The following is a 22,193-nucleotide window of genomic DNA, read 5'->3' on the forward strand; positions in this document are numbered from 1 at the left end:
CGCTGCCACACTTGTTGTCACACTACATGTCACATTTGTTGTCACACTACTTGTCACACACACGGTCACACTACCGGTCACACCCATTGTCACAATACATATCACACTACTTGTCATACAACCTATCACATCCGTTGTCACACTACCTATCACACCCAATTTCACATTGTCACACCCGTTATCACACTACCTATCACACATGATGTCACACCCGTTGTCACACTTATTGTCACACCTGATGTCACACTACATATCACACTACATGTCACATTATATGTCACACTCACACATTATCTATCACTCATATGTCATAGTACATGTCACACTCTCTATCACACTAACCATCACACCCCCTGTCACACTCGTTGTCACATCGGTTGTCACACTGTTTTATGTGATTATTGTGACAAGAAGAAAAATTACTAGAACTAACGAACTTTTGTTTATTGTTATATGATATGGAACTTTTCAAATCAATTCATACGATATAAATATCGATATTAATGTGATGTCACACCCCAAACCACACTATATATCACACTTACTATCAAGCTTGTCACACTAGCTATCACACTACTTGTCACAACAAAATTTTAGTGTGATTGGTAGTGTGATAACAATTTTCTAAAAAACAAATTGTCCAATATATGATGTGGGCACCCAAAACACTATTCTAGGCCCCCATATCACAATCTTCACCGATCTCAAATGTTTTCAGCAAGCCCGGAGCACCCAATGCACAATCTGCTTTGATCTCTCTCCTAGTTTTTTTCGGCGGCCCCTGCATCAGCAACATTAGCCCTAGTCTCCTCAACTTCAAGTTGTCGTCGTTTTGCACAATCCTCTTGAGCTTGATTTCCTCCATCCAAGATGGAGAGATTACGACGCAACGTTGCTGACGAAGAACCAATAGCGATGATGCCTCAATCTTCTCACTTGCACTCTTTGTACATGCTCCGCCAATGAGCTATGCACCTGTTATGCCGGCGAGAATGGTCGCCCCAACGATCTTGTTGAATATTTGGCTTGAGGTCGTTGTTCTTCTGGTTGAAGTCTTGCGGTGCTTAGTAGAGACGATCGTGAGGTCAAGATCCAGAGGATTGTTAAGGGCGGGAAGGGGAGGCTAGAGAGAGGTGACATGAAGTGAGTGTGTGATGGGGTCGGTGGCGCGGTGGAGCATTAGTGATCGTGACTCGGTGAAAATAGATTAAATGGCAAGGTTGTAATTATTTTAAACTACATGGGCAACGCTTTAGCACTTTTACATGAGTGACTTTTTTCTATTTTTTACATCTTACTTGATTTGTTTCTCATTTCATGTGTTAAAATTGATTTTTTTTATAAGAAGCCCATGATTTTATTAATTATGACGTGAAAAGATAAGTCATTTTGTGTTCTTTTAGAAGTGATAAGCTATTAAAGTGAGTGTTTTTAGAAGCTGGGATTAAATGATTTTGTAATAATTTTAGAAGTTTCTTAAACGATATTTATTGTACTTAAATTGGGAGCGAAGAAGACTAGACAATGCAACGGTCATCATAGCGGAATCTAAGTTGAGTATGAAGAAATAAAAGATTCAATAAATCTCCTCATTTTGAAAGTTGATTGATTGCAAGAGGGAATATCATTGTTGTCACATACATTTTGAGAATGGGTGGTATTAAGTATTGACTGAGTATTTAAAAGGAACTGAAGTGTGCCCTCTTAGTAAATAAAGGAGTATAAAAGGCAATGGTATCATTGATTCCTTGAATCTAATAAAGAACATTAGTCTTAATACACATGCATCAAACATTTATTTTATTTTTCCTTTAAATGCCTTTTTTTTACTTGAAATGGGTAGTGGGAAGTTATTGGGATGAAAGTTATATACAAATTTTCTCTATGTAGCACGGACACGCCTATTTGGTTGTTTATCGCGTGTCTGACACGGACATGCGGGAACACACTCGGATACGCAGAGACATGCGAATTGATTTTGGACACGCGAAGGACACGTAATGGACACTTCTTCTTCTTCTTCTTCTTCTTCTTCTTCTTCTTCTTCTTCTTCTTCTTCTTCTTCTTCTTCTTCTTCTTCTTCTTCTTTATTGATTGCTTATTCTTATGCTTTGTTCTTTGGTAGTTCAGTTGCTTCTTTTTGGAGTTCCACCCAAGATTAGTTTGATGATTCTTGTTGTTGTCTGTGGAATTGGGTACATATAAAGGGCTCTCTACTTCTCTGTGATTGTGTATATGGTATATTCAAAGAATGAAGAAACCAAGCGGTGAGGTTTTATGGGTTATGAGTTATGATGCCGAAAATGACTTGTGTTAGAATGAGTAGATAATAAGATAATTATGCTTTTGTAACCATCATGTGCTCCAACTTGTGCACCAACTTGTGCAGTTACAAAGTAAAACAATTTTTAAATTCCAGTTTCCATGAATTTTGACTTAGTTTTTGACTATTATTGAAAATTAAACACAAATTTTGGGCACCCAAATTGGCAAATTTTATGCTTCTTTCTTCAATAAATAAGTTTATAAGTGGTTCTTTATATTTATTTACCTACTGCATGTTAATAAGTGTAGGAATATTTATTTAATTATTTAATAACATATATTAAAATTAAATATTTGATTAATGTGTTAATCACGTGTCTGTGTCTAATTTTTATTTCATTTGACGTGTCCACATATCGTATTGTGTCTAATAAGGACACTTGTGTTCGTATTCGTGTTACTTAGATTTTTCTTCTTTTTCTTCATATTTTTATTTTATTATATTATTTTTCTATCTACTATATTGTCCCTCATATATTAAAAAATATTTTAAATGATCATATAGTCTAATGTTATTTATGTGATTTCACCACCCATTTTGATTAACAAAGTGAGTTTTGATTATAAGAGAAGAGTATAGATATAATGACATTCATGTTAAAAATACAAAACTCACATTTGTCAAACTAAAGCTTCACATCTCATTAATTTTTTTTTGTTTCCAATAGCCAATATTGCCTAATAGGCTAAAAAGTGTCAACACATTTTACTTCTTTTTTGTTTTTGTTTTTTGTTACAGCCAACACATTTTACTTTTACCATAACATATTTCTTTTTATACCATAAAAATAAAATTTTATACACACACAGACGGTGGGAAATGCGGCGGTGACGTGAAACTGTGACAGCCAGGTGGTAGCACCACTTAGGTTTAAGGCGAAAGGAAAGCCGAGCTAAAAGGCAGTGCAAATTTTGAGAGGCGGGTAAGGGCAAAGCGCGCCATGACCGTAATACTATGATTCTTCATACAAACTCTGATGACGATTGCATCCCTCCGAGCCCGCAACACCCACTTCTTCTCTCGCTTCAAGCTCCTACTCAACCACCAACATGTCCTTCCTTCCTCCTCCTTCTCTTTCTATCTGTTTTGTTTCATTGAGGCATTTCGTCGAACACTTATCAACCATGGTTTTTGAACTCCGCAGAGACTCGCCCACGCTTTCTCCGAATGCCCACAGTCCCGGCCCAAAATGGTCCCCGAGTCCGTTGCAGAAGCGGGTACGCCGATTCAGCAATTCAGCATCGCCATTTGTGAAACTCTGTTGTGCTTCAAACTTTGATTGTGAATTTTTTTAGGGTTTGTTGACATGTCGAAATGGAGGAAGATTGATTCCAGGGAGTTTGGGATATCGCGGGGCATGATTCCCCCGCCGTCTTATCAAATTATAAGAATACTTAGAGCAGGAGGTAACATTGCCTCCATTAGTACATTGTATGAGCTTGATTCGACATTGTGCTATGTGCTTATGTTGTGATATATATATGCAGGATTTGAAGCCTACTTAGTAGGTGGATGTGTGAGGGATTTGATCCTGAAAAGAGTTCCGAAAGACTACGATGTGATCACTACGGCTAATCTTAACCAGGTGTTGTAGCAGTGTGGCTAATTGATTTTTGTACGCGATGTTTTGATGAAACTTTGAATTTATTTGCTTGTGTAATGTTATTTTGCTGCAGATCAAGAAGCACTTCCATCGTGCGCAAATTGTCGGACGTCGATTTCCTATATGTATGGTGTCTATTAAGGGCTCGGTCGTAGAGGTTGGTTGGTGTATATTGTGACTCTTATTTGTTTGTAGGAAGATTTTTCTTGTTCAGTTGTTCACATTCCATTGTGATGTTTATGTGCTACTTTTCTATCTTTCTTTACAGGTATCTAGCTTTGATACAGTGTCAAAAGACTGTGATACAGACGAAGTTACCTTCTCGCAAATGCCAAAAGGCTGTGATAGGAAAGATTTCATCCGCTGGAGAAACAGCATGCATCGGGACTTCACTATTAACAGGTGAATTCATTTTCTCTTTTTTTTTGTCAGATTTTTTTGTTCTTTGACTTTTCTCTTTAATTCTAAACTTTGATCATGTTATCAATTGCAACACTCTATGTTCATTTGAACTATGTGAATTCAATGCCATCTAACTCCAGGATATCTTGTGAAATTGTGGAATCAGTTTGTTCTTTGATCCTTTATCAAATAAAATCTATGATTATGCAGATGGAATGAAGGATTTGAAGTCCTTAAAGGTACCTATCAATTTCATTTTGTTAATAAAAATCCGCATATATTTCCGACATATCAGTTGAAGCTAATTCTGATATGTTACTTTTGGCTGACATGGATATAGCTGCGTTCCTTAGTCCCAGCCAAGGTGTCATTTAAAGAGGATTGTGGTAGGTGTTCTAATCTTTCATGTATAAACCTTTGACACTAGTTGAACATCGTGTTGGACTCTGATTACTATGCAAACTCTGTCATACAGCAAGAATCTTGCGTGGCTTACGAATTGCTGCTCGTCTGAGATTATCAATATCAAAACAAACCGAGAAAGCAATACATAAGTTGTCTTCATCCATCTTAAAATTGGCAACGGTAACCTTCTTTGACCTTATTTGTTTATTTTTTTCTCTTTCTTTGCTGCTCCCTTTTCTTTTGTCTATTTGTCTATTTGAGGGATACTGTCATATGCTACTTCTTCTAACTGACACTTGTTGTTCATTTAGAGTCGAATTATGATGGAAATGAACTATATGCTTTCTTATGGAGCTGCTGAACAATCTCTCGGTTTGCTCTGGAGATTCAATTTGCTCAGACTTATACTTCCAATTCATGTATGTATTCCCTGAATTCTGTGCCATACTACACATAGTTTCTGAGTCACAACTTTGCATAATAGGTTGTTTGTGTTGCAGGCAGCTTACTTGGATCAGCAGAGTATTAGGAAGATCCCTCAAAATTCCATAATGTTGATGGTAAGCATATCAATACAAAAACATAAACTTAGGAACATTTATTGGTGCTGATGTGGTATATTTAGTTGTACTCTTGAGTTATTACAAACAGCCTCAGTTGTATTGAAATGAAAGTTAGGAGCATTTGTAAATAAAGCTTTTACATGTCTTTGATTGCATTCCGAAATAGGAGTGGTAAAAAACTGAGAAGAAATAGTAGGAACAGTAAGGCCCTTCTATGTGGTCTGGATTTTGTACCTCCTGACTGTAGATAAATAGGTATTTGCTGAAATAAAGGTTTTAGCTTTACGCAGGAGGTCCTAAATTTGAGCCAGACCCAATAAGTGGGTTTGGGGAAATTTCTAGTTGGGGGTATTTAAAGGTCAGTTATGTCAGTTGGGTGGTATTTGTATTTGTACTCCACTAATTGAATTGTGATAAGAGAACCTCAGTTTTCTCAATTTCAAAGTTTCAGGGAAGTGGTGAATGATGTGAGAACTTCTACACTAAAAAGAATTGTACTAGAATGTAGATTCTACAGAACACGAATTGTTAAAGCATTCTAAATATTTTACCCCCACATTTTATATATATTGTTCATTTGGTATCTCTTTTGATACTGCTTGTATTCTGGTTCAGTAGTGACTGAATTTTTGTTCCATATCTCTATACGACAATTTAATTAGTTTCCTTTTATTTGTTCTTTTCCCCTCTTTCTTAACAGAAGCTGTTCTCGAATTTGGATAAAGTTGTCACAGTTGATCGACCATCTGACTGCAGCTTATGGTGGGATAATTGTCTTAGATCTTTCATCACTATTTTCACTACAGATTGGACAATTTCTATGATTGTCTCTTATTTTTGTTTGGAACTTTGGATAAAGTTGTCACATGGTTGATAAACATTCTGACTCCATTCTATTGTGAGTCCTCTACTCTGTTAAATTACAATTCACTATGCTGAAATTAAGAAAAGACATAAGAAAGTGATTTCCTTGTAAATCTTACATGGTTCATTAAAATAGCTTGGTAAAGTTATATAAGTCATGGCTACCATTGTAAGTCATAGAATCACATATTTTTTGAATCCATTGGGGATTCAGTGCTAGTGCTTAACCCATGGAATAATCTATTTGGGGAAGGACAGTGATACCTTGGCTCTGGGCAATGACTTCAATTAAGGTTTCTCTACTGTGTTTGCAGGATAGTTGTGGCTGTGCTTGCTCATAATTAAATTTGGCATTGTGCAAATTACAAACAAGTTGGTTTTCAATATTTCGATGTCTCTGATGCGTAATTGTGTTTGTCTAACAGGATAGCTCTCTTGGCATTTCACATGGCACTGGCCAGTCACCCTCAAGACGCTCTTGTGGTATACACCTTTGCTTCTATCCTGTATCAAGGGAAATGCCAAAAGGGTCTTAAATTTGCTCGAGACAATGCTCAAGTGATAGTTGACTATTTACCGGAGATCTCAATTTCATCTGCATGTAAATCTGAGAAACAGCTTAAAACAAAAGTTTCCCAATTTGCTTCTCTTGTTTTAGATTCTATTGCTGCTCTTACTGCAACTGAAAGTCTTGTCGAAAGGATGTCTATGTATCCTGAATCTCCATGCTCTGGGTTGGTAAGTACATAATAGTTAATAATTCCATATGATATGTGTCAGTGAAGTTACATAGAACTTGGAGCATTCATGCTCTTCTCATGCCTTGTGATAGCCTTGTACTGATTGAATCAGCTAGTCTGAGTACTAATATGAGTTACTATTCATCTAATATATCGCAAATTATGTGATTTTTTAGGTATTTGTACCAGACAGAACAGGCCAAAATGTTGCTGAAATTTTTAGAGTTCTGGCGGGTGACATCGAATCTTACAATAAAGAAAGAAGAAGCTATGAGATTGATTACGCTCTTCTTCAGAAAGGTTTTCTGCATGAGACAAGTTTTGTGCTTGGAAAAATTATATTAGAAACTATGAGCAACGGAATTTTGAAAGGAGAGGAAGTTATTCAGGAGGAAGACTACCGACACCTGGAAAAAGGGAGCATTAAGGAAATTTGCCACATGGGTAAAAAACGTAGCGTCAAACTCGACCTTCCTGAATTAAAACTAGGGTTTGCTAAGAAACACAAGTTGATTGAAAAGAAACGCGGACTTTTGGAGCAAGAGATGGGTATTGAGCAGCCAGAGGTTGTTGAACAATTATTTCCTCAGGCAGAATTGATTTCAGATCTGAGACATAGAGAAAAAAAGCAGAAGTTGGAAATTGACGTCCAGAGTAAGCGAAAGATGCACTCAAAGATGGAGAATAAGCAGCAGTGTGTACCAGCAGATAAGGCAATGAAGCTAAAACCAAAGACAGTTAAGAAGAACAACCTAAATCAGCAGGAGACAGTTGACACGGAGAACATAATAGCAGACATCATTGATAAGATTCCGAAAGACTCACAAGTAAGAGACAAGGAGAAGAAGCAGCAGTGTGTACCATCGGATAAGGCAATGAAGCTAGAACCGAAGACAATTAAGAAGAACAACCTAAATCAGCAGGAGACGTTTGACACGGAGAACATACTAGCAGACATCATTGATAAGATTCCGAAAGACTCACAAGTAAGAGACAAGGAGAATGGCAGTCTATCGAGTCTATTTAGTGGTGAGAAGATACAGAAACTCACAGAAGATACAGACAAGAGGGAGAAAAGCAGTCAACCTCGGCTATCTAGTCTCTTCAGGTAAAACATAGTATCGCAACTGACAGGAAGGCATGTTTAGGTCTGTAGAAGCCGAGCGACATATGTATCCTCATACCCCAAGTTTTGCTCATTGTAACATTCATTGTTCAGGTTTAGCACTTTGTGGAACCGGCTTAGGTAATGTGTTTGATTTAGAGGGCATCATGGAATAGTTTGTATTACAAGTTTTGTATCTGTAACATGATTGCTGGCGCTGAAATATGAAGGTCGTCTTTTGGAACTCGAATCATGCTTTCTTTTGAAACATGGGATGGGCCTGAAATAGGTAGAAGGGGTACATTTCCAATTTCTTCACTTTCTTTGTGTTTTTTTTTTGAAAGTCACTTTCTTTGTGGTTGGTGGTCCACAGTAGCCTAAAATATAGCGCACTCCACTAAATACTTCAAATGCTTCGATTTAGGTTAAAGAGGCTCAGCCAAGAAAAACCATTACATATATTCCATTTCTTACATATTATTGAAGTCAAACATTTTTGAAACTTAATAGAATCTTCTTCCTAGTATCACGTTAATCATCCGGCGTATTTATCCTATAATGTTGATTTTAAATTCGTCCCAACAAATCTGAACTTGCACAACAAATCATCTATTCATATACAACCATCCCAAATTGGTAAACTATATACAATCATTTTCTTTCATTCTTTCTTCACTTTCATCCTAAAAAAAGAATAACATTACAAGCAGGCTCCAGTGGGATGGAGCGCATATGATCCTGTCGTGTGTACCGACCAACCCCCAATCATTGGGTTTTTGATTACATTAAACTCTAACTATGATAAGAAAAATAAAAATACCGTTTGATTTGAAAACTACGGCACACTCCACATGCTAAGGTAGAAGAGACCGTTGTTCAGACAGATAGAAAAAAGAGGTCCATCCCAATCGGCATGATCCAACGGCCAGTTTTCACTAGCCGTTATATTCGAGACAGGGTTTGAGGGCTTCTTTGAGCTTGAGACAAATTCCCCACTCATTCCCTCTTTATTATTATGTAGAGCTCTGTCTTTATTTCACTGAGTCTTGTATTTGTTACATGCTCTCCCAGTCTTGATTGGTGCTCTCTCTCTCTCTCTCTCTCAGTTGGGTTTGGTTTTGATCTGTGTGTTTCTTCATCAAGATGGTTATTTCTGATGAGAACTGTGCTAATCTTGTCAGACCCACAAATGTTCGAGGTGCCCCAAATTTGGATTTTGGATTTGAAACTTAAAGATTGTGGCTTCTTTGTCTGATTTGTTTTGGGTGAAATGTAGGGGGAGTAGATATGGGTAACAGGAAGATTGGGCATAACAGGAGGGCATTGGGTGTTATTAATCAGAGTCTGATTGGAGCTAAGCCGTACCCTTGTGTTGTTAACAAGAGAGGCTTTCCTGGGTAATTGTCTTTCATTCTAGTTTTCAATGTTTATGGAACTGTAATGTTGTTGTTGTTGTTGTTCTTGAATTGAATGTAGTTTTTTTTTTTTGGGTCTGTTCTCAGAAAGCACGAGATCTGTGAAAAGAAGCAGGCAGATCCGGCGCATAGACCGATTACAAGGTTAGAATTTGAGTCCTCAACACTTTTGGTTTCAATTGTTTGGCTGTTGGGTAAAAGTGAGGTGAAAAGAAGTGAATGTTTGAATTTGGGATGTGGATAAAAAGGTGGGAAAAGTAAATGAATTTCAAAAAAATAGATCTTAGATCCTTCAGTTTTCAAGATAGCAATGATTTTCATGCTTGATATTGAGACAGTAATCATGAGTGAATGTGTGGAGAAAAAAATATAACCTTTTATACTGGTTTAAATCTTAATATTGGGTTTGATTTGAAATTCATAGGAAGTTTGCTGCTGCACAAATTGAAAGTACTCAGCAATTGATTCAAGAGGTAACTACTAATCCTACTGTGATTGATTTTTGACTTCACTGAGTTCAGTTAGCTGTTTTATGTTATCTAATGGGTGGTGTCATTTATATGTACAGGAAATTAAGAAACCCTCAGATAGTTTTGGAGATTGTATATTCATAGATGAGGAATTCAAGTCACCTGAAGAACAGGCTGACCAGCCAGAGCCAATGTTCTTAGAACAACCAGAAGCAATGCCTAATGAAGCCAATGATATGGTAATCCTTATTCTTGTAAAGCCTTTTGGATTGTCTTCATTTATGTTGTCTTTGTTTTATTATCTAAACACATTGTACTGATTCTGAATTGAAACTTCAATGTTTCAGAAGGAGGTTGAAATGGAGGACATCATGGAGGAGCCACTTGTAGACATTGATAGCTGTGATTTAAAGAACCCACTTGCTGTTGCAGAGTATGTTGAGGATCTTCATACTTATTACAGGAAAATGGAGGTATTGTACTCAACTACTCATCAATGCAATGTGCATTTGTCTTTCTAGTTGATCTAGTCTCTGAATATCCAATTTCCTACACCAACCAAAGTGTGATGACTAAATAGCGTTTTTATCTTGCAGGGTTCTAGCTGTGTCCCGCCTGATTATCTGGAACAACAATTTGACATCAATGAGAAGATGAGGGCTATACTTATTGACTGGCTTATTGAGGTACACCGTGCTTTCCTACTTGACCAATGTGTAATTTGATTGATTTCTCTGGCACTTATAATGATTTATCTGCATTTTCAAATCAACAGGTGCACCACAAGTTTGAACTCCTGGACGAGACATTGTTTCTTACTATTAATCTCATAGATAGATTTTTATCCCAACAAACAGTAGTGCGGAAGAAACTTCAGTTAGTTGGTCTGGTTGCCATGCTTTTAGCTTGCAAGTATGAAGAAGTTTCTGTGCCTGTTGTGGGCGATTTGATTCTTATATCCGACAAGGCTTACACAAGGAAGGAAATTCTGGAAATGGTAATTCAATTTCTTGTTCTTATCCTGAACAGCTTTTCTTCTTTTTTTAGAAGATAATACTAATTTGAAAATCTGTTGCCTTCAATAAAATTGCAGGAGAGCTTGATCCTCAACACATTACAATTTAACATGTCAGTTCCAACACCATATGTCTTCATGAAAAGGTTCCTCAAGGCTGCTCAATCTGACAAAAAGGTCGGTAGTGAATGTAGTAGTATGCCCAACTATTGACCCTCTAACTTCCGCTTAGTTTTTCACAGTGATAAAGATTCTGAAACTATTTTTCCTCTTAAAACAGCTTGAACTTCTATCCTTCTTCCTGATCGAGCTCTCTCTTGTTGAGTATGAGATGCTTAAGTTCTCGCCATCTTTGTTGGCTGCTAGTGCAGTCTACGCTGCTCAGTGTACTCTTTATGGTTTCAAGCAGTGGAGTAGAACCTGTGAGTGGCACACAAACTACTCGGAAAATCAGCTTTTGTAAGTTCTTGCCTTTTTGTATATGACGTCACACCTTCATATGTATGGTTCAATGATAATTATCATCAACACATGAAGCATTACTAATGTTGGTAACTTCTTGATTGTTATCAGAGAATGCTCAAGGTTGATGGTTGGTTTCCACCAAAAGGCAGCAACAGGGAAACTCACAGGGGTACACAGGAAGTTCTGTACATCCAAGTTTGGCTTCATTGCGAATTGTGAACCTGCGGAGTTTCTCTTACAGACCCAATTATAGCAAGGCATATACTACTAACCTTACATGACATTTGTAATTGGGTTGAGGGTGGGGGGAATATGCACATAATAATTCAGCAACTGTGGTTGCACCTGGGAATTGGTATTCTAGATTTCTAAGCTTGCAGCCTCAATTGCTTCACAGCCATGGCTGATACTTCTGTATGTATGTTCGAATTGAGCATACTCATTAGCAGTTCCATTTTTTCTTCTTACTTTGACTGTACTTTCAGTTCTTGTTCATGACAATAATTCAATGAAATACAAATTTCTTCATCTGTTCTCAACTTGGATTGTGTTTTCTATTTTTGAGTGCATTTTAATTGTGATACCTAACTCAGTTCACAACCCACATCTCTAGCGTCAGCAACTTCTGAACTTGCTAAAAGCATACTGTCAATATTGATCACTCCTTGTGGTGCAAGTTCTGAACTAATTACTGATGTTTTAGTGTTCCTCTACTGCAAACTCATCAGTAGCTTTTTCATGCTAGACCTGTGACAATAACATGTTCATTTTGAATACGAACTTCATTCATTGTATTGTGTTGAAAGCACATACTTAAACAATCATAGCAACTTACAAATTGTTAAGCAACCTCACGAGTTCATTGCACAAGATAGATTGGTTGCTAACTTTATTTCATGTCAGCAGTCTAAATAAACTATTGGAGGAAATTAAAATTAGCATTATAGAATATAAAGCCGGTTCAACACACAAAATTACTAAAGTTTGTACACACTGTATTATATGTTGTATGATGTCTTCTTGATAAAGAAGATGAGTGATAAACTTAATGAGCTTAGTAGCTTTAGTCTTCGTGTAACACCCGAGTTCTAATGTTGTAACCGAATATTAGTACCGAGTTCCCCCGTAGCGACCATGGTGTGAATTTGTTCATTAACGTGTTTGTTTGATAGGATATATTCAATGCGATAAAATGAAACACCATTAGTGAAATGTACTCATCTCATACCCAATAATAATGTGAAATAGCACAAAGTACTAACCGATAAAATTTGCACATTTCCAACCCAAATTATAAAATCACACTCTAACTAATGAGAAGAAGAAGAAATGGATGAGTGAAAGTGATGCTTAGCAGTTAGCACAACCGGACAACCCTATTGGAAACAAGCCTCTGTTTTCCCAAAACCATCTAACTACGACGTCGTATTGCTGATCCAACACCAAATTCAAATCCCATCAAAGAAGAGTACACCAATTTCAATCCCACCCTAAGTATAAATACCCCCCTAACCAAGATTCAGATCTTCACCAACAAAAGCCACTACCAACAACCATGGCAATGGCAACCTCACCTCACTCCCTCCTCCTCCAAAACCCACACCCCACTTTCCTCAAAAACCCCAAACTACCCTTCACCGCCCTCCCCATGATCTCCACCCGCCTCCCCTCCACCACCATCTCCATCAAATGCGCCGCCGCCACCACCCCCCTCCAAGATCTCCGCCCCAACAACCCCCCGGAGCCCCAAGACCGCGTCTTCAACTTCGCCGCCGGCCCCGCCAACCTCCCGGAGAACGTCCTCAAGAAAGCCCAGTCGGAGCTCTACAACTGGCGCGGATCTGGCATGTCCGTCATGGAAATGAGCCACCGCGGCAAAGAATTCTCCTCCATCATCCAGAAAGCCGAGTCCGACCTCCGCACCCTCCTCACCATCCCCCCGGAATATTCCGTCCTCTTCCTCCAGGGCGGCGCCACCACCCAGTTCGCCGCGATCCCGCTCAACCTCTGCCGCCCCGACGACAAGGTCGATTACTTGGTCACCGGATCATGGGGCGACAAGGCCGCCAAGGAGGCCCAAAAGTACTGCAAACCGCAGGTGATCTGGTCCGGTAAGCCGGAGAAGTACACGAAAATTCCGGCATTTGATGAGCTGGAGCAGAGTGGAGACGCAAAGTATTTACATATATGTGCAAATGAGACCATTCATGGAGTTGAGTTCAAGGCGTATCCAGCTCCGAAAAGTGGGCTGCTTATTGCTGATATGTCGTCGAACTTCTGCTCCAAGCCGGTGGATGTGTCGAGATTCGGGATCATATACGCGGGGGCGCAGAAGAATGTAGGGCCTTCTGGGGTGACGATTGTGATTATACGGAAGGATTTGATCGGAAATGCGCAGGGGGTTACGCCAGTGATGCTGGATTATAAGATTCATGACCAGAATAATTCGCTGTATAATACGCCGCCTTGCTTTGGGATTTACATGTGTGGGCTTGTGTTTGAGGATTTGCTGGAGCAGGGCGGGTTGGTTGGGATTGAGAAGAAGAACAAGAACAAGGCGGAGCTGCTGTACAATGCCATTGACGGGAGCAGTGGGTTTTACAGGTGCCCGGTGGAGGAGTCGGTGAGGTCGTTGATGAATGTGCCGTTTACGCTTGAGAAATCGGAGCTGGAGGCTGAGTTTATTAAGGAGGCGGCCAAGGAGAAGATGGTGCAGCTCAAGGGGCATAGGTCAGTGGGAGGAATGAGGGCTTCGATTTATAATGCTATGCCTTTGGCTGGGGTGGAGAAGTTGGTTGCTTTCATGAAGGACTTTCAGGCTAAGCATGCTTGATTTTGCTACGCTTTTATCTATTATGCCCTCTTGCCATGTCTACTAGGATTGTAAGCTTCTGTTTTGTATGCTTTTGGCCTTTGTTGTTTGCTCATTACGATTATGTAAGGTGCATTTTTGGATGCATGTTATGAAGTGGATATCCCTTAAGTTTAGGGAGTTGGGCAGATGTGCTATGTAAGTTTTGTTGTCATAAGATGAGAGTAATGAATAACTCAGATTTCTCAGATTAAATGGTACTGTCAACTCTTGCTTTTCTTCTTGTTTCGTATCATGTTTCTACTCTCAAAAATCAAAATGTAAGAATCACTCCAACAACCTCACCCACCAAGAAGGAAAATATTTAAGAAATAAAGAGCCAGGAAAACAAGCCCGTAGCAAATTTCCTAGTGGCATATATTATTAGTTTGCTGAGACGAAACCAAAGACAAAAATTATTGTAGACAAGGACCTATCATCAACTCATCAATCAGCTGCAAACTGTAATCGATGGCCACAAATTTTTTTTCATGCATAACATTACAAGAGGTAAAACTGCTGAGGCCGGGATCTGACTGTTTAATCTGTACTATCAATCAGATGTCATATATAATTATGCCCTCAACATATCCTCGTCCCAATAAATATTTAAATCATGCCCTTTGCTACTGTTACACTACAAGAAATCATGGAACGACTGGCCGCGCCCGTCCACCTGTCCAGAATCTTCTCTGTTCCTGACACGATTGTGTTGTCGTACTTTACATTTTCTGGACGGTGGAGAATGAATGGTTCACTTTTACAAAAGAATACGAGATTTACTGTGATTGCATCCGTCCGTCTTTTGTGTGGAGAAAGCAGCTATAGCAGCCGGGTTTTTGTGCAAAGGATCGCCTATGAAACTTAATTTTCCTGTTATGTGAACGAAAATCTTGAGAAAAGAGAGGTAGTGGCAGATCCTGAAGCATCACTTGCTGGGCTGGGAGGGACATCTGCAGATGCGCGATAAGCTTGTTGGCACTTCTGGATCTGCATTATAATGCATAAATTAGAACGCAACCCGGTCTTATAGCAGAACCCTTAAAAGTTCCATACAGACTTGGCTCCTCTAACAACAGATTTTACAAGCTACAAGAGGTGAATCCCCATTTGGGGACTCATGCCATCATAGTTTGAACATTACATCATCATAGCAAGAAACTATATCGAATGTAACAAATGTATAGGTGTCCCACTGTTCTACACTAGGTCAGTCCTTATGCAGAAGACGCAATAACCAATGAAAACATCAGCACTGTTGCCAAATGTGATAATCTTGCATGTCAATTTATATTCTCTATTTAGTCTTGTTGCAGTCTCTTTCTGAGGGTCAAGCAGCTAGTTGAGGCCTATTTTCTAATAACTTCCAGAGCATCTAATAATGTCAAGTCATAGAAATATAACTGCAGCATCAAGTAGGGATAAGAATTCACCTCTTCCGGACTAAACTGAAGCAGCATACCAACCACCGGCAATAAAGCCTCCACTTCACCTATTTGGGCAAACAAAATTTATGAGTATTCCAAATGCTACTTTCATCTCACTAGATGTTCATTATTAAACACATAAAACTAGTTATTATTTGATTGTTGTATCAATCTTTAAACAACATACCTGTTTCAAGAAGCTTTAAGATTACGTTTTTCAGGTAAGTCATATCTACTCCTTCCCTTTTCTGTGATCTTTCCATGTTGCGAAGCTCAGTCTTCAACATTGTTTCCTACATGTGTCATGAAACTCAAACAATCAAAACTTCTATTGACTCCCATCATTCAGAAAACTTCAATTGACCCTCATCCTACAATTTTTTTACAACTTTAATCATGAAATCTAAATAAGTAAAACAATCAAGCCTAACGGCTTCAAATCTTTAAATATCAAGGCTTCTTGAACCTGTTGGCTATGCAGACGGTTTTCATGCTCCAGCTCCTCAATTTCCTCCTGATCATATTATAAACATGTATAAGAGATTGCACGGCAGCTTAATAGTAAACAAGATAAGGAGGGATTACACACTTGAAGCGCTAAAATGTGCCTCTGTGACTGTGCAAGCTCTTCCTCTCTCTGCGCTTGTTGCCTTGCCAAAATCTGAGTTTACATCAATTCAGTTTATGAGTATCACACCAACATCATTATATAAAAGGATACAAACATATAACAATAGCTCATAAACCTAAGTTCATAGTCAGATCTTATACCACTTGGTCAGAAATATCATAAATTTCACCACCTTGGATCATCATAGCATATCAGTAAGACATGATGAGTACATTTGCACCGTCTTAGCAAATATTGCACGATGATGAAATCAGACGTTAATGATAGATGGGGTTACAGAATTTAAATTAACCTTGCTTCTACAGATTACCAGTATGGTCAATGTTCTTTATTCTGATTATAAAGCAAACTAGATAGTCTGATTTGACCAACTTCAACTGTGTGATTCAGAGATGACTCCCGTGTATCACAGGTTCAACAAAATACTCGGTTTGTCACTTCTTTTAGTGGAAAGCCATGAAAGTAGGGATGGAAATTTCATTCTAACTACAATGTTACACAGCAAAGAAAAATACTGACAGAAAATATGTTTACCAGAATCTGCTGTTCCAACACAGAGGTGCTTAAAGGTGATGCATCCTGTTTATGCATGCCTGATACATTGAGAAAGTAACATGTTAGAACTCCACAATGCATCCTGGTTATAACCACCACAAACCAGTAACTGTGCTCAGCCTATTTACCTGTGTTAAAGCTACCGTTACGATCAACCTGAGATTTATATACAGAAATGTCAGGACAAAGCTAGGATAACAGATTTGGGGGGAAAGAGCATTCTAGTTTTACCAGGGTAAAGTTGAAAGAAAATGGAACCTACCTGTGGTCTTGACTCCAAAGATTGATGAAGGTTCTTATTGTCATCTATGAGTCTCGAAATTTCTTTGTCTTTCTCCTCCATCATTCTATCAGCGAGATCTCGAAATGAACTGTGCTCTTCCTGCAAATGATTAACACAATTAAGTGAAAAAAAATATTGCATTTGTATTAGAGGCTGAAAATGCAGGAAGAATGCAAATACCTTCAATTTTTTATACCGTAATTTGAGCTCTTCTAATTCTTTTTTTATATCATCTCCAGAAGATGCTTCATTTTGAGCTCTTAATGTCTCACATCTTGCTGCAAAGAATTAGCAGTTCCTAGGGGAATTTACAAACACGGGGTAAAAAACACCATTTGAAAGTAGATTAGCATAAGGATATTACCTCGCCATGTTTCTTCCAAATTACTGAGGTTAACTTCCCATGCTTGTTTGGCGGACCGGTGATGGGCATTGGTAGACTCGAGCTTCTTTTCTAAGCTTTTGATCTGCTCCATGGTACTGTTAAGAGCTGCATCTCTGAAAAATGTTGCACAAAATGGTCAGGATTGCCTGACACTTGACTGAAGTATATTACAAGGTGAAAGAAATTCATATTCACAGATAGGCCATGCTTTAATAATACCCATTTTCGGCACTATTAGTCATTGCTCAATAGAAGAAGGTTCTAAAACTAATAGAAGTGTAGACTAGAGTAGAAGAATTTTCATGAAGGACCTTACTTCACATTGATCGAACTCAAAAATAATTTTACCTTTCTGATAGTTCTCTATTATAATTAGTCAAGGCATCCTGAAGATCCTGAATGGCCTTATCTCTTTCAGCACTCAGAGAAGAAACTTCTTTTTCAGCCTCCTGAAAGACGAAATGCATAAGATAAGTGAATGGAAAGAGCAGTGCGGTTCAATATTTCTTCATGCTGCAGAAATAGAGATTAATTTGATGCACACACTTTTAGCGCTTCCTCAAGAGCTGTGACTTGTTCAGAGTCTTTAGCTGCAGCTAGATCTGCATCCTTCTTCTGGAGAAGTGCGTGAGCACGTACTTTGTAAGAAGAAAATTCACTTTTAAGGCGGTTAATCTGCAAGATATAACAGGTAAAATGTTAAGGACACAAAAAAAAAACAAAAAAAAAACTATGCTACTTCACCTTCAACAAACTCAAGATGCCAAGAATACTTGACCAGAATCATAGACCTTTAAAGGTTTGCAAGTCGAAGAGCATGATTCAAAGGCATACTCAAGTTCACAATGGCTGTCAACTCTGATGATGATGATGATGAAGTAACACAGAAGAGAGAGTAAATTTATACCTCCTCCTTCACAGTTACAAGTTCAGCATCTCTTGCATCAAGCATTTGGGTTTGCGCAGAGACCTCTGATTCCAGCTGACCTGCTCAATAGCATGTCACACTTATATAATACCTCTCATTTGGTTCTTCAATTTCATATATATACACCTAAACAGATGAACATCTAGCAAGGAAAAAACAATTATACTTCTCATTTTGGCTACTTCAATTTCAGCACATATCCGATTGCTCTCAGCGACTTCCAACTTTGTTTTCAGTCCCCTAGAGGCAGCTTCCCAGCTCTCCCTTTCTTTTTCCTGAACAAAATAAAGTATTTAAACTCAAACTCAGAAGCAGTATATCCCAGAGGCACATGACCTGTAATCTAACAGAAAGCGAGGTCGATAATGGCATTTATAAAGGAGATGTAAAAATCTCCCTCTAAGCAACAAGTCAATATTACAGGGTTAAGCAACATCCGCAGCCAGTATACTGGAGGCCATAATACACGCACGCACGCACACACACACACACATATCTTTTACTCATCCTATGAGTTCAATTCTTACATGCTCATGTTTCAGGTGAGCAAGCTCTCCTTTTACAGATTCTGCAGCAGCTCTAAGCCTTACTGCCTCACCCGTTGATGCTGCTTCCATCTCTGCAATCTTCGACTCTTTCTCAGCCACTAGCATCTGGAAAATTACAATAATTTTAGGGTCTCATTAAATTTGAAATATTCACAGATACATGCAATGGGACTTGTGCTGAAGACTCAAAGTGTAGAATGACGTGTTTATGTTTTTGTAACTGAAAACATGCCAACTCGTTCCTAAGCAGACTCATAAACAAGAAGGTTGACTTGGAGCTGATCTAACTATGGGCTCTAGCAATGTTAGATATATGTATGTTAGAGAGATTATGATAACTAACAAAAACTATAATTACATAAAAGGACAAGGAAGAGGTTTTAAAATGTTTCTTTCAAGTAGCATACATGATAATGAGTGGTGCTTCGGACTGATATGGGTACCAACCAATACGATGAAACTTACAGAAAAGTGAGCAGTTGAAAAAGGAATAAGATAATTTATAAACTCTCACCTGTAGTGAAGAAATCGTTTCAGTTGCTTTATTTCTCTCGGATAATGCATCAGCAAGTTGTGCTTCCAAACTCTCCAAATTCTAAAAAGACAAAGGGGAATCTGTTATGCTTCCTTTATGGTAAAGTACTAGGGAATGTAAGAAAAGAATTCAACATATGAAAATGGAACCAAATGTGAGGTCTATGAACACAAATACACCTTCTGGTGTTTAGCAGAGAGTTCAGATATTGAAGCTTGTCTTTTTTCATCAGCAGCCTGAAGCAAACCTCGCATATCATCCAGCATCTGAGACAACGAAAGAAACATCAACAAAAACATCCCTTTATATCTTTTTCTCATTTATATCAATAAATATTTCATTTAGAGAATATGAATTATTGCTGGATATGACAATCTATAGCTTTTGGATATATAATATTTTAGCTGCTTGGATATATCATAACAATTCAGATCCCAGAAGATTCAAGATGAATAGAGATGGTGGTGCTTCCAAAATAACATCCCATTTATCATTTTTTGAACTGTGAGTATCAGACTTTGCTCATGCAGCCACTAGATTTCGCACTTATAAGCAATCAGGACAGCTGAACAATAAGTTGCATAAGACTTTGTGGTCGTTAAATAAACCTCAGGTCTAAATGTAACACATTTGCAGACTTGATAGGTAAGACACATGGATTGTACAATAAACACAAATGAAAACATCTAGACAGAAAGCAAAATTTACGATAGGTTATCTACAAGAACATACGACAAACTTCTTGATCTATCAAGAGTAGAATAAAGCAGAAATGAGTTTGCTCAAAGGATGTACACAGACATTCCTACCTGATCCTTCTCTACAAGTGTATGCCGCAGTGCCTCGATAGCACTCTCTTTTGGTTGCAACGAATTTCGCAATTCCTCCAGGTTGTCTCGTAGTCTGATCAGCAGAGTAATTGAAATTAAATGAAAAAAAATGACAAAAGTAGTTATCCTATTTCAACATTCTAAAAACAGGTCATAGTTGACAGTTCACTGAGTATTACTTATTGTTTGCGCTTCTTAATTGTTGCCTCTCGGCATCAATTGCTTTCAGAGCGTCGTTTGCTTGTTGCCTGGTTTTGTCAAGCTCTTGCTGCAATGCTGTTTGCTGGGATAATGCTCGGTCAGCTCTTTCGCTTACTTCGCGAAACCGAGCCTCAAGGTCATCTTTTTCCTAAAAACATTAACATAAGAACTCAACTTCCACTTAAACCACGGATTCCTTTCATACATTTTGTGTAACACACTAACTATTCACCTTTTGAACATCTTGAATGCGCTGCTTTGCTCGTTTATGAAGCCTGGTGAATTTCGAGTCAAGATCAGAGTACTTCTCCTCACGATCTTTGATTTCTTGATCCAACTTCTGTTGAGCTACAACAATTCAACACACAATGCTACACAATCAGCCTCCGAAACATAAACATAAGAAAATCGCAGACATTCGCAACAAAATCACACAAAAACTACACACATTTACAAATGCAGAGTCACAATCAAACCTTCAGAGAGCTTAGCAGAGAGGTCCTGCGCTCTTGAATCAGCTTCCAAGTGTTCTTCCCTCAAATGCTTCAGCGCCACCTCCGCCGCAGCTCGCGTTTGCTTCTCTTCCTCAAGCTGAGCACTCAACGACTCAACGCTCCGCCGGAGCTGCGCAGCCTCTTCGGAACCACCGCCTTCTTCCCCCTCCGCACTCGGTTCCGCTTGCTTCGAGCTCTGAAAGCCTTCAATCTGAGACTTGAGGAACTCGTTCTCGAATTTGAGCTCCGTCACCATCTGCACAAGCTGATCATGAGCGTCGCCGCCGTTCTCCAATGCGAGATCTCCATTGCTCTCGCCTCCGTGCTTCTGCGGTCTCGAATTCTCCTCCATTTGAGTCGCCGCCTCAGTCTCTTCCGCCATTTCTGAAGCTGAGAGAGATGTATACAAATTCAATCCGGTAATCAATTTTCCGATCTCATCAGAATTTTGAAGCCTCAGAGAGTGTATCTTTCGGGATCCGTTAAGGTAACGGAAGCTCTCTCTCTCTCTCTCTCTCTGGTTACATAGCGGCGGAGATGGAGAGATCGGAGGGTGGTGGTAGCTTTGGCTGTGGAGGATGAACGGCTAGAGCAAAGCAGGGCGGGACTTTAGAAACGTCGTCGTCTCAGCTACGCGATTGTATCCGCTTTGCTTCTCCTAACGGTGGTTACGGTGGAGGACATGGTCGATGCGTCCGTCAAAGATTTTACTTTCACAAGAGTGTTTTCGGTAATTGACTGTAGATTTATTACTGTTGGGTTCTTAAGCAGTAACTTTTTTGTTGTTTGTAACCATAAAAGTAAAGTAGCGACTTTTTCTTGTTATAAAATGGTGGCAGACGGGCTACTCCATAGTCGAGAGCAATTTAGGTATGATGCTTCCTCATTATGTTTTGCACAAGTTTGGTTCGTTTACCTTATATTACTAGGAGAATCTTTTACACCGTCAGCCTCACTTGATGCCTAGCATACTTCCACTAGATTAATCACATTAGGTTAAACTAGCAACTTCTTACATAATATGGAGTTCATATTTTTCGATAGAGTTCATATTTACATGTTTCTCCCGAACAATCAAAATCACAATACATCACTTTGATTCATAATAAGAAAAAATAATAATAAAATTCCGACTTGAGTTTTTGCAAATGA

At 38.7% G+C, this 22,193-nt stretch overlaps 4 protein-coding genes across 4 annotated transcripts; 3 read left to right on the plus strand and 1 right to left on the minus strand.

The window, feature by feature from the left end:
* Window positions 1–3,213: 3,213 nt before the first annotated feature.
* Window positions 3,214–8,252, plus strand: LOC126786132 (uncharacterized). Its single transcript, XM_050511862.1, has 14 exons — window positions 3,214–3,377; window positions 3,471–3,543; window positions 3,622–3,732; window positions 3,814–3,911; window positions 4,003–4,086; window positions 4,198–4,331; window positions 4,498–4,570; window positions 4,672–4,717; window positions 4,807–4,916; window positions 5,048–5,155; window positions 5,237–5,296; window positions 6,000–6,061; window positions 6,589–6,901; window positions 7,080–8,252. The coding sequence occupies exons 1-14, from the start codon at window positions 3,303–3,305 to the stop codon at window positions 8,013–8,015; spliced, it is 2,283 nt and encodes a 760-aa protein (XP_050367819.1). The 5' UTR covers window positions 3,214–3,302; the 3' UTR covers window positions 8,016–8,252.
* An 845-nt stretch (window positions 8,253–9,097) lies between these two features.
* On the plus strand, window positions 9,098–11,758 carry LOC126787897 (G2/mitotic-specific cyclin-2-like). Its single transcript, XM_050513816.1, has 11 exons — window positions 9,098–9,206; window positions 9,285–9,405; window positions 9,511–9,567; window positions 9,848–9,896; window positions 9,992–10,132; window positions 10,241–10,366; window positions 10,490–10,579; window positions 10,669–10,890; window positions 10,987–11,085; window positions 11,189–11,367; window positions 11,482–11,758. The coding sequence occupies exons 1-11, from the start codon at window positions 9,152–9,154 to the stop codon at window positions 11,624–11,626; spliced, it is 1,284 nt and encodes a 427-aa protein (XP_050369773.1). The 5' UTR covers window positions 9,098–9,151; the 3' UTR covers window positions 11,627–11,758.
* A 1,145-nt stretch (window positions 11,759–12,903) lies between these two features.
* LOC126782226 (phosphoserine aminotransferase 2, chloroplastic-like) lies at window positions 12,904–14,445 on the plus strand. The gene has a single exon (XM_050507440.1). The coding sequence runs from the start codon at window positions 12,929–12,931 to the stop codon at window positions 14,204–14,206; it is 1,278 nt and encodes a 425-aa protein (XP_050363397.1). The 5' UTR covers window positions 12,904–12,928; the 3' UTR covers window positions 14,207–14,445.
* Window positions 14,446–14,668: 223 nt separating this feature from the next.
* LOC126804983 (protein GRIP) lies at window positions 14,669–21,682 on the minus strand. The gene is made up of 21 exons (XM_050532065.1): window positions 21,024–21,682; window positions 20,780–20,895; window positions 20,526–20,695; window positions 20,326–20,419; window positions 19,696–19,782; window positions 19,496–19,576; window positions 18,961–19,086; window positions 18,600–18,708; window positions 18,413–18,492; window positions 18,052–18,180; window positions 17,854–17,954; window positions 17,485–17,618; window positions 17,301–17,398; window positions 17,100–17,219; window positions 16,966–16,993; window positions 16,817–16,875; window positions 16,241–16,312; window positions 16,118–16,165; window positions 15,839–15,944; window positions 15,658–15,716; window positions 14,669–15,214 (listed from the first exon to the last, which is right to left on the minus strand). The coding sequence occupies exons 1-21, from the start codon at window positions 21,421–21,423 to the stop codon at window positions 15,101–15,103; spliced, it is 2,331 nt and encodes a 776-aa protein (XP_050388022.1). The 5' UTR covers window positions 21,424–21,682; the 3' UTR covers window positions 14,669–15,100.
* Between the last annotated feature and the right edge of the window lie 511 nt (window positions 21,683–22,193).

This window comes from Argentina anserina, chromosome 1 (genome assembly GCF_933775445.1).
Source record: "Argentina anserina chromosome 1, drPotAnse1.1, whole genome shotgun sequence".
NCBI classification, from domain to species: domain Eukaryota; kingdom Viridiplantae; phylum Streptophyta; class Magnoliopsida; order Rosales; family Rosaceae; genus Argentina; species Argentina anserina.

What these genes read in the sequence shown, in the direction of transcription:
- LOC126787897 (XM_050513816.1), top strand. Translation starts at nt 9,152, where the DNA reads ATGGTTATTTCTGATGAGAACTGTGCTAATCTTGTCAGACCCACAAAT. An exon ending in CAGACCCACAAATGTTCGAG is followed by an intron (nt 9,207 to 9,284) that starts GTGCCCCAAATT and finishes GGTGAAATGTAG; the next exon opens with GGGGAGTAGATATGGGTAAC. An exon ending in AACAAGAGAGGCTTTCCTGG is followed by an intron (nt 9,406 to 9,510) that starts GTAATTGTCTTT and finishes GTCTGTTCTCAG; the next exon opens with AAAGCACGAGATCTGTGAAA.
- LOC126804983 (XM_050532065.1), bottom strand. Translation starts at nt 21,423, where the DNA reads ATGGCGGAAGAGACTGAGGCGGCGACTCAAATGGAGGAGAATTCGAGA. An exon ending in ACCGTCTGCATAGCCAACAG is followed by an intron (nt 15,945 to 16,117) that starts GTTCAAGAAGCC and finishes TGACACATGTAG; the next exon opens with GAAACAATGTTGAAGACTGA. An exon ending in TTCAGTTTAGTCCGGAAGAG is followed by an intron (nt 15,215 to 15,657) that starts GTGAATTCTTAT and finishes ATTATAATGCAG; the next exon opens with ATCCAGAAGTGCCAACAAGC.
- LOC126782226 (XM_050507440.1), top strand. Translation starts at nt 12,929, where the DNA reads ATGGCAATGGCAACCTCACCTCACTCCCTCCTCCTCCAAAACCCACAC.
- LOC126786132 (XM_050511862.1), top strand. Translation starts at nt 3,303, where the DNA reads ATGACGATTGCATCCCTCCGAGCCCGCAACACCCACTTCTTCTCTCGC. An exon ending in CGAGTCCGTTGCAGAAGCGG is followed by an intron (nt 3,544 to 3,621) that starts GTACGCCGATTC and finishes GAATTTTTTTAG; the next exon opens with GGTTTGTTGACATGTCGAAA. An exon ending in CTACGGCTAATCTTAACCAG is followed by an intron (nt 3,912 to 4,002) that starts GTGTTGTAGCAG and finishes ATTTTGCTGCAG; the next exon opens with ATCAAGAAGCACTTCCATCG.